The sequence below is a fragment of the Condylura cristata genome, unplaced genomic scaffold, assembly GCF_000260355.1.
Source record: "Condylura cristata isolate star-nosed mole 26May11 unplaced genomic scaffold, ConCri1.0 scaffold00002, whole genome shotgun sequence".
Classification (NCBI taxonomy): domain Eukaryota; kingdom Metazoa; phylum Chordata; class Mammalia; order Eulipotyphla; family Talpidae; genus Condylura; species Condylura cristata.
In genome coordinates this window covers 42,351,712-42,367,230 of record NW_004567103.1, presented here as the reverse complement: position 1 = coordinate 42,367,230, position 15,519 = coordinate 42,351,712, and the positions used below count along the sequence as shown (strand labels likewise).

The 15,519-nt window shown below is 50.5% G+C and overlaps 3 protein-coding genes across 3 annotated transcripts in view; all 3 read left to right on the top strand.

The window, feature by feature from the left end:
• Positions 1-11,228, top strand: part of HOXD11 (homeobox D11) — an 11,633-nt gene extending 405 nt beyond the window's left edge. Inside the window, exons 2-4 of the mRNA XM_004674860.2 lie at positions 9-417; positions 1,141-1,595; positions 11,144-11,228. Of these exons, the coding sequence (XP_004674917.1) occupies positions 9-417; positions 1,141-1,376 (645 nt within the window). The 3' untranslated portion in view covers positions 1,377-1,595; positions 11,144-11,228. The remainder of the gene's footprint in view (positions 1-8; positions 418-1,140; positions 1,596-11,143) is intronic.
• HOXD10 (homeobox D10) lies at positions 8,732-12,122 on the top strand. The gene is made up of 2 exons (XM_004674502.2): positions 8,732-9,793; positions 11,144-12,122. The coding sequence occupies exons 1-2, from the start codon at positions 8,839-8,841 to the stop codon at positions 11,419-11,421; spliced, it is 1,233 nt and encodes a 410-aa protein (XP_004674559.2). The 5' UTR covers positions 8,732-8,838; the 3' UTR covers positions 11,422-12,122.
• Positions 12,123-14,678: 2,556 nt separating this feature from the next.
• HOXD9 (homeobox D9) overlaps positions 14,679-15,519 on the top strand; it is a 2,636-nt gene continuing 1,795 nt past the window's right edge. Inside the window, exon 1 of the mRNA XM_004674501.2 lies at positions 14,679-15,519. Within this exon, the coding sequence (XP_004674558.1) occupies positions 15,149-15,519 (371 nt within the window). The 5' untranslated portion in view covers positions 14,679-15,148.

Here is a 15,519-nt window from a genome sequence, read left to right as displayed (position 1 = left end):
CCATGCAGCGGGAGCTGCTCCCGCCCGCGGGCCGCCGGCCGGACGTGCTCTTCAAGGCTCCCGAGCCCGTGTGTGCGGCGCCGGGGCCGCCGCACGGTCCTGCAGGAGCTGCCTCCAACTTCTACAGCGCCGTGGGCCGCAACGGCATCCTGCCTCAGGGCTTCGACCAGTTCTATGAGGCTGCTCCCGGGCCCCCGTTCGCCGGCCCGCAGCCCCCTCCGCCGCCCGCACCGCCGCAGCCCGAGGGTGCTGCAGACAAGGGCGACCCCAAGACAGGGGCCGGCGGCGGCGGCGGCGGCGGCGGCGGGGGCAGTCCTTGTGCCAAGACGACCCCAGGCTCGGAGCCCAAGGGGACAGCAGAAGGCGGTGCCGAGGGGCCCCCGGGGGAGGCGGGGGCTGAGAAGAGCGGCGGCACAGGTAGGCACCCGGCGCGGGGTGGGCGGCTGGGCCCGGTGGGCCTCGGGCGCGGAGGGGGGGTCGGTGGGGGCCTCCCTCTGCTAGCGCCGTTTTATGTGCTACTTTATAAGCGTTCGAAGGGGTTTATACATCCTATAAGATTTCCCGGGCCGTTGTAAAGTGTGTTTACGATAGGAAACCAATTTAGGTGGGCTTAAGGTAGACCTCGAGGAGGACATTAAGCGCTGCAGAGAGCTTTTGCCCAGTTTGGGAGGTGGGTGGGGGTGTGTGCTAAAGACCTCGGAGGGAGGGAAGATTTCAAGTTTTTGAGTGTGGACACTCAGCCTCCAGCTTTTAAGGGAGAGGGGTTGGGAGTTGATCCTTGAACTGGACTTTATCCAAGCCGCTGGCTGCCGAGCTGCTGGCTGGGTTTGAGCAGATGCCCCTGCGCGCTCATGTTTCTTTCCCCACCGGGTTCCATCCCAGAGCTTGCCTGGTTCTCTGCTTCCCCACCTCTGTGCCAGTCTGCGCTCGTGTACATGTGTCTGGGAGTGAACACGCGTCCACGCCCGCACTCTCTCCTGTGCCCGCCCATATATCATCCCCACGAGGCAGGCCGGGCCTTTCAACAGCGGCAGGGGATGTCCCCATCGGGCCGAGGCCTGGCCCTCGCGTGGAGGCCCTGGGCTGGCAGGGGTGAGCAAGCAGCGGCCTCTCTCACCCCTTCCTGTCTTTGCTTTGCAGTGGCCCCCCAGCGGTCCCGGAAAAAACGCTGTCCCTACACCAAGTACCAGATCCGCGAACTGGAACGCGAGTTTTTCTTTAACGTGTACATAAACAAAGAGAAAAGACTCCAACTCTCTCGGATGCTCAACCTCACTGACCGGCAAGTCAAAATCTGGTTCCAGAATCGCAGAATGAAAGAAAAGAAACTGAACAGAGACCGTCTGCAGTATTTCACTGGAAATCCCTTATTTTGAGAGCTCCAGGAAGCACCCCTCCCCTGACTCCCACTCACCCACCCTCCTCCCCACCAGCCTGCCCTGGGCAGGATCTATGTCCTTGGGTTTAATGACGCCTCTTCTCTGTGGAACTCCACGATTCCTTCCCACGGTCAACTCGGGACCTCCCAGCGACCACTGCAGCCTGCGGACGAGGCCGGGGACTTGGCCGAACGGATCCTAATAAGGGGAAAAATGGTAAATGCAAATGTCCCTTTACAATTTTACCGCCAATGTGCTGTTGTTCTCCCTCTCTCCCAGTCTGGGTGGCGACGCTGTGAGATTTGTAGAGTTAGGCCTCTGGGCTGGAATGCTCTTGTTTTTTGTTCTGAGTTTAAGGACGTGGTGGTCCTCCCTTCTTGGTAAATCAGATTATTTAAACTCTCGGAAATGTACCTTTGGCGTGTCATATCAAGGCACAAGTCATTGTCTCATGTGTGAATAAATGGTTTCTAGTAAAATGGAGGTTACAGTTTCAATACACTGTATGAATTTGCCACTATTTTAGTGGCTATAACCTTCTCTCCCCCACCCCAAGCAAATGAAAATAAAGAGAAATGCTTTTTAATTTTACTAAATTAAGAGTTACCCTCCCACACCTCTAGATTACACCGAATTTTAAAAATCATTTTAGGGATGTATTTCTGAATTGAGGATGTGGCCAGGTGCTACTGTTGCTTTTCCAAGGAGATGAGCTGAGCTAGCAGGAACCTAAGAAACAAATTTCCCTATCCCTCCCTCCCCTCTTCCAGCCTAATTAATTTGGAATTTCTAACAAGACAAAAAATTGATTTCAAAAATCCAAACCCACTCTTAATAAGGTATTAAGAAGTCAGAGCCCCTTAAAAGAAGAACCAAAATTAGAACACTTGATTGAAAAAAAATAGTTTGCTAAAAAGAAGTTATTAATAGGTGGAGAAAGCTTGGGATCCTTGCTGGTGTCACAGCAAACCAGGAGAGAAGGCGAGCCCCCTCCCTGGGATAGGGTCCAGGACTGCAGACCTACTTCCCACCTGAATTTATCGCTTCAAGTTAAAGAATTTGGTGGGGGCTGCACTGCACTTTATGTTGCAGGGCCAGGCCAGGCTGTTTACAAAACCTTGAACTGTCTAGACAACACCATAAAAGCTAAAGTTCTAAACAGCTTAATTGGGTTATATTATACACCTTCTGGTGGGCCCAAAAGAGATTTCCGCAATGTGCAATAAACTGGAGGAGTAAGAAAAGCTTCTCTTCTCTGAAAAGAGTAAAGTGAATCCTATGACTCTTAACCTCTCATAAGGCCAAAGTAAAAAAAATAAAACAAATTCATAAGATGTACAGCACCCCATGCATCTTCCAAGGAGGCATGCATTTCCAAATATAAAAAAAAAATAATTGCCAAAGTCTTTTTGGGGAAGGAAAACCATAAGTGCATAAGTGTATGCCTTTGAACTTCCAAAATGTCAAGGTCATCACCTTTAACCTTTCTGAATAATTAGGTGCCTTAAGGTTCTTCTGTGATATTCAAACTGCCACCCATTCTCCCACACACATGCTCACACACATCCAGATCCCCACACACATTTATGACCACACAGAATCATATTGGGGGCTCGCCATAAATCTAAGCAAATTCCTAATTTCAGGATCAATAACTTTAATTTCCCTTCAAACATTCGTGTAATTCAATAGCAATTGACTTTTTAAAATACTGGTTAGGTTAAAATGTCTACCAGCACACTTTTAATACAGCTAGGAAATGCTGGGGGCTTTATGGGGGGGGGTGTTTTAGATAACAGTCCCCTCTGCTATAATGAACCACAGTTCTAAAAGCAAGCATTTGAAAGAGGAAGTTCTATTCAGATTTATACCTTCACTATATTTGAAATTTTTGCCGTTCTGTCAAATAAATTATTACACTTTTTATTATATGAAACAACAGAAATACATTTGTATTGTTTTTTTTTTTAAATGTCCCCAGCCTTTGGTGAAAGCTGCAATAGAAACAATAATTAAATAATTTCGTTCAGGATGGGATTCCTTTGTTTGAAACTCTAGGCATTCGTTAAAATGTCAATGCCGTAGTAGTACGATGGTTCCAGGAGCTTAAAACTGGTTTATTTCTTTTGCTCTCCATCTATCCTTTCTCTCTAAGTGTCTGGATAGAGAATGTCCACTACCTTAGCAAGCCAAAGCTAGTTACTATTTCCCATTTGCATGACCTTGGAGAACCACACGGGGGCGTGCTCACGTTCCAGAAGCCCCGTTTGGCGGAGAGGCCGCGCGTACCCCATCTTTTCAATACTGGATTCTAATAGGCAATCCCAGCCGGTTGAATCAGGAGGCCGCTAAGGTGTTTGTTTGCTGTTTGTTTGTTCTAAGCAATAATGAGGTGTGGGAAGTTGTATAAAGATGGAGAAAAGAGAGCTAGTTCCTGAAACCAGCCATCAACTAATGGTTGTCTCCTTAAAGATAAAGCTATTGCAAAAAATACCTTGATTTAACCTGGTGGTAGCTGAAGAGATTTTAAAAAGACAAATATGTGTATTTTGAATTAGGGCATGGCTACAGCTTGTTAATTAAATTATGGAAGTCAATTTTCTCGTTGGTTTGCATGTAAAGAGCAGTATGAAGTTCGGAACACCCCCTCTCCAAAATCAGGTCTGAATTGCGGGCTCTCAGACTGCCTGGGATGATTAAAAGCCTTTTGTTTAAAGCAGATCAGGGTGCCAGCAACTTAACTGAGTGTGGTCTCTGAAAAAAAAAAAAAAAGGAGACAGGTGGTGATTCAGGGGGTTGTTCCTGAGGGGAACCCCAGCACACACCGGGATGCCCTGGACCATAGGTAGTGACTTGGAAGTGCAGGCAGGACCGCGTGGCGTGGCGTGGCGTGCCCAGGTCTGTCTGCATTAATATAGCTGTGGAAAGAAGCAGGCTGTCCTGAGGAACATTTGTATTGGAAGGCTTCTTGGAATGGGAAATGCATTTGAAGTAAACGACTTTAATTTGACAGAACCCTGGCCACCCCTTCTCAGCTACTTACTAGCCTTGAGCTCTGTGTGAGATTTTGGCATTGCCTCTTGCAAGCAGTTTTCTTGAGGCATGCCCTCCCCACACGCCTCCTTTAGAAATTCCCAATCATTGGGGAGGACCTATGTCACCATCCACGGTCAGAAAGGGAGGTTCCAAAAAGAAGGACTCCAGGGCTTGAGCCAATCTAAGGGAGGGTGGTGATCCTTTCTTCCCCGAAGTTCATTGTGAAGCGCACACAGCCTAGGGAATTAGCGCCTGCCTCTTAGGCTCTGCAATTTCTGTCTCCCCTCTCCAGGCTGTGGCTCAGAGGCCCTGAGTTCCACCCCTAGGAGCTGGCATCTGCTTGAAAGGAGATTGGGGTGCCATGAGTCCCCCTCCCCCAGAGGCGCCAGCCAGAGGCGTGTGTGTGTGTGTGTGTGTGTGTGTGTTCCCCGCAGGCACCCAGGCTCCCGCCTGTCTGACCGCGTCTTGTTTAGCTACTGTGAAATGACATTTCCTGGGGCCTAACTTGGGATTCAGCCCACGTGGGGAGATAACCTCTCCCCAAATATTGTTGTGTCCCTCTTTGCGGAGGATCCAGTAAGGGGGCTTCTGGCCTCACCCCGATCCTCACTGGTCTTGGTTGGTAGTCTTTCACAGACCATGGTGCTCAACAATCGGCATTTCCCTTACTCCAGGGCAATACCCAAGATGGGCCTGAGAAAGATCAATAAACCAGGAGTTCTGAGAGTGTGCAGCCCTAGTCACTCCTAAAAGTTCAGGGCATGTAGGGTTGGTATAGGGTGCCCATGTATTTTGAGACATTGAGGTCTCAGATCCTGAAATGGAAAGAAAATGCTCGAAATAAGAGTCTTTTGTGTCTACAAAGAAGCTCTCAGGCTGCTGGTCCTTTTGCATGATTCCATAGACCCCCTCATTGAGTTGCTGATTATTTCTCCAGTTTCCCATTTGCTCCGTGATTTCTTTTTGCATTGGCTGGGAGAAACACAGCAGAGCAACCAGAGGGGTGGTCCCAGGGAGGCAACTTTCAAAATTTGTCCCCATCTACTCTGGCTCCCAAAGAATGGCACAGTCCTGAGGTCACTCAGGGTCCTAATTCAGGGCAAACTTAGGCTCCCCTAGGTCTACTCAGTTTCGGGGTCACTTAGAGATGGAAGAAAACAGATGTAACCACTTCTTGATCTAAAACAACTCTTTGAATTTTTCTCTGGAAAGAGCTATGTCAGGGAGAGGGATGTCTTGGTACAAATATGGGTATTTATCTCCTTTATGGAGCAATATTGATTTATTATTAATGGTAACTGCTCCAGCTGATCTAAAGATGATCGAAGCCAGCAACTATGCAGCTACATTAAATACTCATAAGCAAAATAAAAGCTGGCCTTCAAAGTCACTGTCTTTTTCATCACATTTGCTTCATATCAGCCTTAGGGTCTTAACCAAACTTTCAATCCATCCCGTCCCCATTCACTCTCTTGTGTTCATTCTATTGTGATTGATTTATTTGATAAAATATCTGAGATATTGGCAGTCCCCGCCAATATTTGAAGGCAGCTAATCTGAAGGCAGAGGAGAGGTGTAAAAAAAAGAAAACATAGAATTTTGTTATAGTAGACTCAAAAATTAGAGCGGATACACATTTTTTTTTTCTGTTAGTGAAGCGAACCTATTTAAAACCAAATTCAGTGTAGGGTGACATTGAGCTGGAAGCCACCAGGAGCTAAACAGAAAGACCCCCAAATTTGGAAGGCAGAGCTGGTCAGTCTTGGCTCACGGCAGACCTAGCTGCTTTGCAAGGAGGAGTCACTTGTTTTGAGTCTCGGTGTTTTCTTCATATATAAATAAAGATTATAAAAGGGCATTTGATGGGCATAAAATTCCCGATTAGATTGAAGCGCTTTGCCTGGAGAGTGGGATGCGGTGAATTGGACAGCAAGGTCCCGGTAGCTCTCCTGGCCCAGTCGCAAAGGCAAGAGCACCAGGCTGGCTCTGGGCGCCTGCCGTGAGCGTGCAGAAGCGGGCACTTTGTCCAGCCCTGGGCACGCTTAACCGTGTCTGGGATCATGATCTCCTCTGCCTTGTTGAGAAAGCAATTTTGGGGGTGCTGTCGATGACTATTAGCTTTGGGTGGGACCTTAGCCGACCGGAGCTAAATGTTGTTTATTTCCTATCTTCCTCACCCCTCCCTACCCTCAATCTTAGAAACAGCCGCCCCTTCCGAAAGGTAATGTTTAAACCTCCAGCTACAGCGGTCGGCATCCCGCAGCCGCAGCCGAAGTAGTTAGAGGCGCCAGGCTTTTAACCTGACAATGATGTTGTATTTGAACAGCTGCGTAAAGGTTTGAAAGGTCTGTCTCATTGCCACTGTGGAGTTTTTTAAAAGGGGTTATTGTTTGGGCCAAGGCAATGCGAAGGGAAAGGGTAAGCAGTCCCAAGGCTGAAAATAATGTTCAGTGTCTGTTTCCACCAAACCAGGGAGATTCCTTTTGGGGAGGGGGGAGGGACAAAGGTTTTGTTGGAAAAGGTTTTTGTGAAGACACCCACGCTACTGGGTCCTCCAAAAGGCTGGGGCACATTCATGAGCATCGAACTCTAAAGAAATGTTCTGCTGAGGTGGAAACCCAATTTGCCCACAAGTTCAGTCTCTGGGCCAGAAATCCAAGGCCAGCCCATGACAGGGAGAGCGTGGGGAGAAGAAAACACGGCTGCCTTCCTGGACAGAGAACTGGCTCGCGATCAGAGTTTTCTTCCCTTGAATGCAGGGAAGGGGATCCGGGAAGCCGGCGACGGCTCCAGCACCCTGGCTGGGCCCCTCGCCCTGGGTAAGCCTTTGGAAATCAAGGTTAAAGCTCCCTGCTGCTGCCCGAGGCCAGGGCTTCTGAAGGGCTGTTCACCAGCCTGCAACCAGAGAACAAGGGAGGAAGTTGTTGGAGAAGTTTCTCATAAAAGTCTGAGTTTCCATGGTGGTGGTGGTGGTTGTTCTTTAATGAGCTCCACCACAACCCAGACCCACTCCTCCCCACAACTTTCCCTCACCAGAGGAAACAGGATGGAGATTCCTTCTTCTTTTTTTCTCTCTCCATTTACCCAAGCAAAACCTTTCCAGATAATTTTAGGAATTGTCCAAAACTATAAAACTCAACTTGTGACAAAAGTATAGCTTTTTCTATTTGACGATTTGTGTTAAAACAAAAATTGACCTTCTCGGTTAGTAGTGAAGGGGAAAAATCAATAGTATAATTTTCAATAATTCATAAAGCGAACACCATTATGCTAAATCTTAACTATTAATCTTATCCTTTACAAAGTCTCGATTGATTTGTTAATAAAATATCTTCCCGTGTGTGGCAACAGCGGGTATAACTCTTTAAAAACCTTCAGAAGCAAGAAAATTACCAAGTAGCCCAAGAATGTAGATGAGAATTTTATTGATCGCCCTGATTCTTCTTAATATGTATTAATAAATTCCACAACCTTTTGTACCTTGCACTTGTCAGAAACCAATGCTTTTACAAAATCCATAAAAGGAAAACATATTTTTCTTTGTAGAAGAATAAATGACACCTCTCTCTCACGCTTTCCTGCTTGGCCCAGGCAGTTTTCTAAAACTTCTGGAGTTTGAGGGCAAGTGTTTTCTCCTTTCCTTGAGAAAAAAAAAATGATTTTCTTTCTCTCTTCCTTCCTTTCCCCTTGCCCTCTATTTTCAGGGTGTGTGAGGAGGGAAGCCTTGGCTTAGTTCTCCCTCTGGGGACACCGATGGACGCTTTTGTGGATAGCGAACTGCTGGGGAGGGATTGTCTCAGGACTGAAAGTCCCCAGCGGCCGGGCGCCAGAGATTGGGTTGTGGCTCCCCGAAGAGCCCAGGTTCCACTGGCCCACTAGGGCATGGAGCGGCCTGGGGCTGGGGCAGGAGCGCCGAGGGCGAGGGCAGCGCCTAGGCGGGCCGGTCCTTGGGGCTGTGAGCTCGGCTAGCTGCGTGTCCTCTCCGCCCTGGCGGTCCTTCTCGCCTCCGCTCCCCGAGATACCTTGGCCGGTTCCTTGCGCGAGAGTCGTTTCCTTGGGATCCCTAGAAAGGGGTGTCTCGGAGCTCGGGGAATCTGACTCACCTTCCCAGGCTGCTCGGTACAAAATGAACCAGCTTGGGCCCCCAACCCCCGCCCGGGCCCCGGTTTTCTCGGGCGCGTTCTGCCTGGGTATGTGCGGGGAATGCTTCTGTGTGCTGGCGCCGCGGCACTCCGGCTTCCCTCCCCGCGCGTGTCCTCCTGGAGGCCCATCTGACCGAGATTTTCCTTCCGCCTGCATGGCCAGGAGGCCGGGGCAGTGGACGTGAGTGGGGCAGGCCGGCCAAGAGAGACCCGGGAGGCCGGCGAGCGGCAGAGTGCTGGCCCGGCTCTCTCCAGCTCGCACTATCGCGGGCGCGTAGTAGATGTCGCTGTTGTCCGTGCTTACGCGGCCGGCTGGCCGGGCTCTGGAGCACGTGACCTGCGAGGAGGCAGCGGCTCAAGGCCATTTTCAAATCTCATTGGCTTGGTTGTCATGTGGTCGGCAGAGGCATCCACAATTACACGGGGAATGTTTTCCTAGAGATGTCAGCCTACAAAGGACACAATCTCTCTTCTTCAAATTCCTCCCCAAAATGTCCTTTCCCAACAGCTCTCCTGCTGCTAATACTTTTTTAGTAGATTCCTTGATCAGTGCCTGCAGGAGTGACAGTTTTTATTCGAGCAGCGCCAGCATGTACATGCCACCACCTAGCGCAGACATGGGGACCTATGGAATGCAAACCTGTGGACTGCTCCCGTCTCTGGCCAAAAGAGAAGTGAACCACCAAAATATGGGTATGAATGTGCATCCGTATATACCTCAAGTAGACAGTTGGACAGACCCGAACAGATCTTGTCGAATAGAGCAACCTGTTACACAGCAAGTGCCCACTTGCTCCTTCACCACCAACATTAAGGAAGAATCCAATTGCTGCATGTATTCTGATAAGCGCAACAAACTCATTTCTGCCGAGGTCCCTTCGTACCAGAGGCTGGTCCCTGAGTCCTGTCCCGTTGAAAACCCTGAGGTTCCTGTCCCTGGATATTTTAGACTGAGTCAGACCTACGCCACCGGGAAAACCCAAGAGTACAATAACAGTCCCGAAGGCAGCTCCACAGTCATGCTCCAGCTCAACCCTCGCGGCGCGGCCAAGCCGCAGCTCTCGACCGCCCAGCTACAGATGGAAAAGAAGATGAACGACACTGCCAGCGGCCAGGAGCCCACCAAAGTCTCCCAGGTGGAGAGCCCCGAGGCCAAGGGCGGCCTTCCGGAAGAGAGGAGCTGCCTGGCTGAGGTCTCCGTGTCCAGTCCAGAAGTACAGGAGAAGGAAAGCAAAGGTCGGTATGAGCAGAGTTGCCACCCCAGCGGGGGCGTGCAGCCTGGGAACCCAGCAGAGAGGGAGCTCCTGTGTGCCCAGCGCCAAGCCCAGGAGGGGCCCGACTGGCAGGTGCTGTTTCTCCTGGCTTTTAGAGGGGCGATCTCAGTGCCGAGAAGGTCCCCGCTTCTCTCCAACTGCCCTGGCCCTCCTGGCCCTGGCTAGTCCTGGCGCCACGCTGATGGCGCCGGGCAGAGGAAGGGCTTGATGGGTTTATTTTTCCTGAGCTAGACCTGAAATGCAACAAAAGAGTGCCAATGAGACCTGCGGCTCTTAAACAGAGCCCCAGAATCTCCCTTTCCCCCCCAGCTCAGAGTTGCACTTTCCGCTTTGCCTTTTGCCCAGTGGTGATTTTAAGGTGGTTCCAGACACTGTGTTCCTGTTCCAGTGTATGCACCCCGCGTCCTACGAGCTTGGGGGCAGAAAGGGGAATGGAAGGCTGGGTCTGTTGGAGCTTGGTCTGGGGAACAGGGCTCCCTGCCTTCGCAGGGCTAGGTAACCTTGGCTTTGTCTGTAGAAAGTGCCGCAGGCTTTGCAATCTGTTTACAAAGGGGGCAAAGACAGAGGGAGCAGAATAGAACCGTTCTGGCCCAACCGGCAGGTCCAGCCTTAGGGCTGGGGTAGGGCAAAGATGCAAGAGCTTTGGCTTTTGAAGAGGAACCTTGCTTCTAAGCCTCTCCCCTGTTAGCAGTGGTGAGCTACAGTAGGAGCTACATTTCTGGGGGAGTGCTTTTGGGTAGGGACAAGAATGCATGAGAAGTCAGGAGATTCCGGGAATACAACCATGCCCAGGTAAGGCAGAGAGGGTGTACTTGGTTCCTTGGTTATCTTCTGGAGTAGAATAGGCACTTACTAACCTGACTGTGGGACACCCGCCTGCCAAGGAGAAGTGGCAGACTTGAGAACCTGAGGCAGCAGTGACGTTGGTGAGCTTGTCCAGGCTGTGCCTTGCTCTTCCGTTCCAGTTGTGTTATGAGGTGAACATTTAGAATGTTGCTTGAGAGATCCTGAAAGTTTACTATTACACTAATGTTTTGTGCAGGTCAGAAAGTTGACAGAAAAAGAGTGAGAGAGTTCTGACATGGGGGGGAAGAGTACCCACTCATCCTGTCATTTTGGGGCATTTAAAGTAATCTGGAATCTATTACAAAATGCACCTTCCAGGTGCCACCTCATGTGAATAATGTTTAATACCAGCCTTTTCCAAAGTGGCCTGGCTGCCAGCAGGGTCATGGCCAAGGGTACATTTGAACAGACTGAGAGAGAAAAAAATTCTTGATATTCTTTCTTCTTCTCCTTTTAATTTTGTTAGAGGAAATCAAGTCTGATACTCCAACCAGCAATTGGCTCACAGCAAAGAGTGGCAGAAAGAAGAGGTGCCCTTACACTAAGCACCAAACGCTGGAATTAGAAAAAGAGTTCTTGTTCAATATGTACCTCACCCGAGAGCGCCGCCTAGAGATCAGTAAGAGCGTTAACCTCACCGACAGGCAGGTCAAGATTTGGTTTCAAAACCGCCGAATGAAACTTAAGAAGATGAGCCGAGAGAACCGGATCCGAGAACTGACCGCCAACCTCACCTTCTCTTAGGTCCCGAGGCCCGTTAGAGGCCAGGATCAGAGAGGGGGCACCGCGTTCCAGGGCCCAGTGCTGGAGGACTGGGAAGGCGGAAACAAAACCTTCATTGCTCTTTGTTTTTTGTTTTGTTTTCCTGCTAGAATGTGACTTTGGGGGTCATTTTGTTCGTGCTGCAAGTGATCTGTAATCCCTCTGACTCTCTCTCTCTCTCTCTATATATATATATATTAAAACACTAGCACGTGTAATTTATTATTTTTTTCATCATAATGCAGGGTAACTATTACTGCGCATTTTCATTTGGGTCTTAACTTATTGGAACTGTAGAGCATCCATCAATCCATTCATCCATCCAGCAATGTGACTTTCTCATATTTTTCCTAACACAAAAGGTCTGTGTGTGTGGTTAGTCCATGAGTTCATGGCGTTTTGAATACATCTAGTACTTAAAAGTACTTAAATTACATATATATTTAAAAAAATTTAAGAAAACCCACAAGCTTTGGGGGGGGGAATAAAAAAGCACATTACAATGTATCTTTTTCGCAAATGAATTTAGCAATTGTCCTTGGTGAGATGGAATATTGAAGACTTATGCCTTGTAGCCTTTCCCTTGTGGTGCATCTGTGGTTTGGTAGAAAAACAACAGCAACCTGTCCTTTCTGTGCATGTTCTGGTCGCATGTATAATGCAATAAACTCTGGAAACGAGTTTGTTCCCTCTGCTTTCTGAAATGGAAATATGTCACAGTGCAAATGAAGGTCTTTGGCCAGGTTATCTTTCTGTTAAACTGCTTGCTCCGGGCAGTTATTAAGGGTAGAAGCAGGGACAAGGGAGATGAGTGAGAGAAACTGGAGAAGACCTAAATTGCTAGTTCTGCTAGCATTTGTCACTAGTGGAGGAAGTGATAATCCAGCCTGGGTGTGTTGTTTCATAGTTGGGGATGCGGGGAGTCCTCTCCACCTCCCTTCAATGATAATAACACAATTGCACTGGCAATGGGTGGGAGCCTGCCTCCAGTTGGAGCCTTTTAAGTAAACCTGTTTCCACTGTGTATCTTCCTCTCTTTGGTGTTGGTTGTGTTATTTTTAATGCTTTCAGTGGGGGTCTTGGTGAATTCCGGCTGGCTTACCATCATCAGGGGGCTGGGTTGAAACCAGTCTTGCCCACCTGGAAGCCAGTGGGCCTCCATTAAAGGAACAAGGACGAGCAGCAGCTTAGTATTGCATCGCATCCATTTCTGCCCCCCTTTTCTTCATCCCCATCCCCATCCCAAGCATAAGACAGACAGGCTACAGCAAAACCCAGAATGGGTGAGTTTTCCCATCCCACTTTGGTTTCCTTGTGGGAGAATTTTATGCTGTCATTACCTTTTCGTGGCCCTCGTGAAAATTTGTTAAAAGAAGAAAAAACTTCCTCCAGTTAATCCTCCCTCTATTTAATTCCAAAATGCTAATCAGAGTCATTGTATGTGGAAGACAGGGAAATGTACAAAGGGTGACTGAAAGAATTTGCAAATGAACATGACTTCCCATGAAGGCCAGTGCTCCAAATTCCACCATCAGGGCTCAGAAACCTCCAGACTGCTTGCACTAGTGTGCATGGATGGATGGGTGGATGGATGGATGGATGGATAGATAGATAGATAGATAGATAGATAGATAGATAGATAGATAGATAGATAGATAGATAGATAGATAGATTTAGAGATATTGCAGGATCATCAGCCTAAGAGAGCCCAGATTGATTTAGTCCTGCCAGGAAGAAATGAGGAGAGAACTTGGGGGATTAGGGAAAAGAGCTAACAGAGAATTCGTTACCCTAGATAGTGCTGTGGTTTCAAAGGGTTCCCGACAGCTTCAAGAAGCTTCACAAAATATGTCATTTTCATTTGCCCCCTACAAACAATCTACTTATCAGCACTAAGCTTAGGGCCCTCATCCAGAAAGCCTTGGGGAGACAGCTTTTACTTGGAGTTTTAACTCCCTCCTAAAAGAAACAGGAAAAAAAACCTTCCATAATTCCAAGAGACATCTTTTAAGGGGCCATCTCCTATAGGTAAAGAAACAGCTGGAATCTACCCAGGTTGGGAACACTGGAATAGATTTGCTCCAAATCTCCCTTGGTTAGGCAGGAGGAAGGCAATTTTAACTTCACCCATCCCCTGCGATGTGAGGAGCACCATTAGTTGTTGACAGGGGGCCAAATCTCCGAGGAAAATCCGTGCTACGGGCAAAGGCAGCCCCTCTAGAATAAAATCAGAAAGCCACTGGCAAAAGCAATCAATCAGGCCATAAGTAGCCATTTCCCCCCTTCCTTTCCGGGGCGCGAGGTGGGCTGGTAGCCCTCCAAGGGCGCACAGGGCAACTTGTAGAGAGGAGCATATCCTTGCCACTAGCGCCCAGCTGCTTTTGTCTCGGCTCCCAGCCGGGCTTCTGAGGCTTTGTACCATGGATTTGGGAGTGACAATGGGCATTTCCCTCAGATTCAAGGCTGCCCAACCTTAACTCTGGAGGCAAAAAAGGGGGGTGGGGGGCGGATTCGGAAGACAGTAGCCTAAGGACCAGGCCATTTTAAAGACATCTCGGGAATCCACTTGGAGGCCTCTAAGTGGAAATCATGCCAAGCGACCCTGCTTCGGGGAGATGCAGTTTCCCTGGTCTTTTTGAGGCAAGGTCGGGCTGGCGGGTGGGAGTGGGTCTTCGCCAGCACTAGGGTTCTGCCCTATGGCGTGTTCTCTTTCAGGGCCTTTCCAGCAGCCCAGGAGAAGACGAGACACTCTGGCCGCCACTATCTACCCGGTGCGGACTCGCTAACCAGCCGGTCCTTCCAAGGCCAGACAGAAGCCGCTGCCGGCCGTGGCCGCCACCGCGCCCAGCCCTTGGGCCTGGCCACCTCGGCTAACCCCTCGGGCCGTGGCGTGTGCTCAGCCTCACGTCGGGGGTGTGTGTGGCTGCTCCGGCGTGTGTGAGTGCGGTAGGGGGAGGGGGCCCTCCGAGCTGCTCCATCCGTCCGTTTTATTAGGGACACATTAATCTATAATCAAATACACCTCATAAAATTTTTATTGAAAGGCATAATATCATTACAGAGGTCTTCCACCTGTTTTAAACAACACGACAAGCTGTGAGAGAGCGTGTGTGTGGGTATGTAGGGAGGGGAGGGGTGCTTTGGGTAGGGAGAGAGGCACCGAGCGAAGAACTCCCCTTGGGCGCCAGGGGGCCGCCTCTGAAAGCCGGCCTGCCTCGGGCCCCAATCGGCCCTGTTCGCCCTGCTTGCTCCAGGCCCTGGGCCAGGGCTCCTCGCACCCAACACGCGCGACCCGGAGCCCCGGCGTTGGGGAGGCAGCGCCGCGATCCCGACGGAAAGACCGAGGGCGGCAAGTGGACGCGAACAAATAGTCCCCGGCGCCTCCTCGGGCCGCAGTCGGACGGGTGGTCCCGGCTGCCAGGACTGGCCAGGCTGGCCAGGCCGGGCCGGGCCGAGCGGGGCCCACCGGCCGGGGCCCACGGGCTCTAATTGCAGCGCTTATGTTGATGATTTTTTTTTTTTTTTAAATCACAGCAGCCCCCAGTTTAGCGGACTGATTTACTCCCGGTATTGGTAAATATGATCACGTGGGCCGCGCGACCAATGGTGGAGGCTGCAGCCTGCGAACTAGTCGGCGGCTCGGGCGCCGGCGGGGAGCGGCGCGGCGGCGGGCAGTGTAACCTTGGGTGGGAGCGCACGGCGCCTCAAAATGTCCTCCAGTGGCACCCTCAGCAACTACTTCGTGGACTCGCTCATAGGCCATGAAGGCGATGAGGTGTTCGCGGCGCGCTTCGGCCCGCCGGGGCCCGGCGCGCAGGGCAGGCCCGCAGGTGTGGCCGACAGCCCAGCCGCCGCAGCCGCTGAGTTTGCCTCGTGTAGTTTTGCCCCCAAATCTGCCGTGTTCTCCGCCTCTTGGTCCACGGTGCCGGCCCAGCCACCGGCGGCGGCGATGAGCGGCCTTTACCACCCGTATGTGCCCCCGCCGCCCCTGGCCGCCGCCGCCTCTGAGCCTGGCCGCTACATGCGCTCCTGGATGGAGCCGCTGCCGGGCTTCCCCGGCGGCGCAGGCGGAGGGGGTGG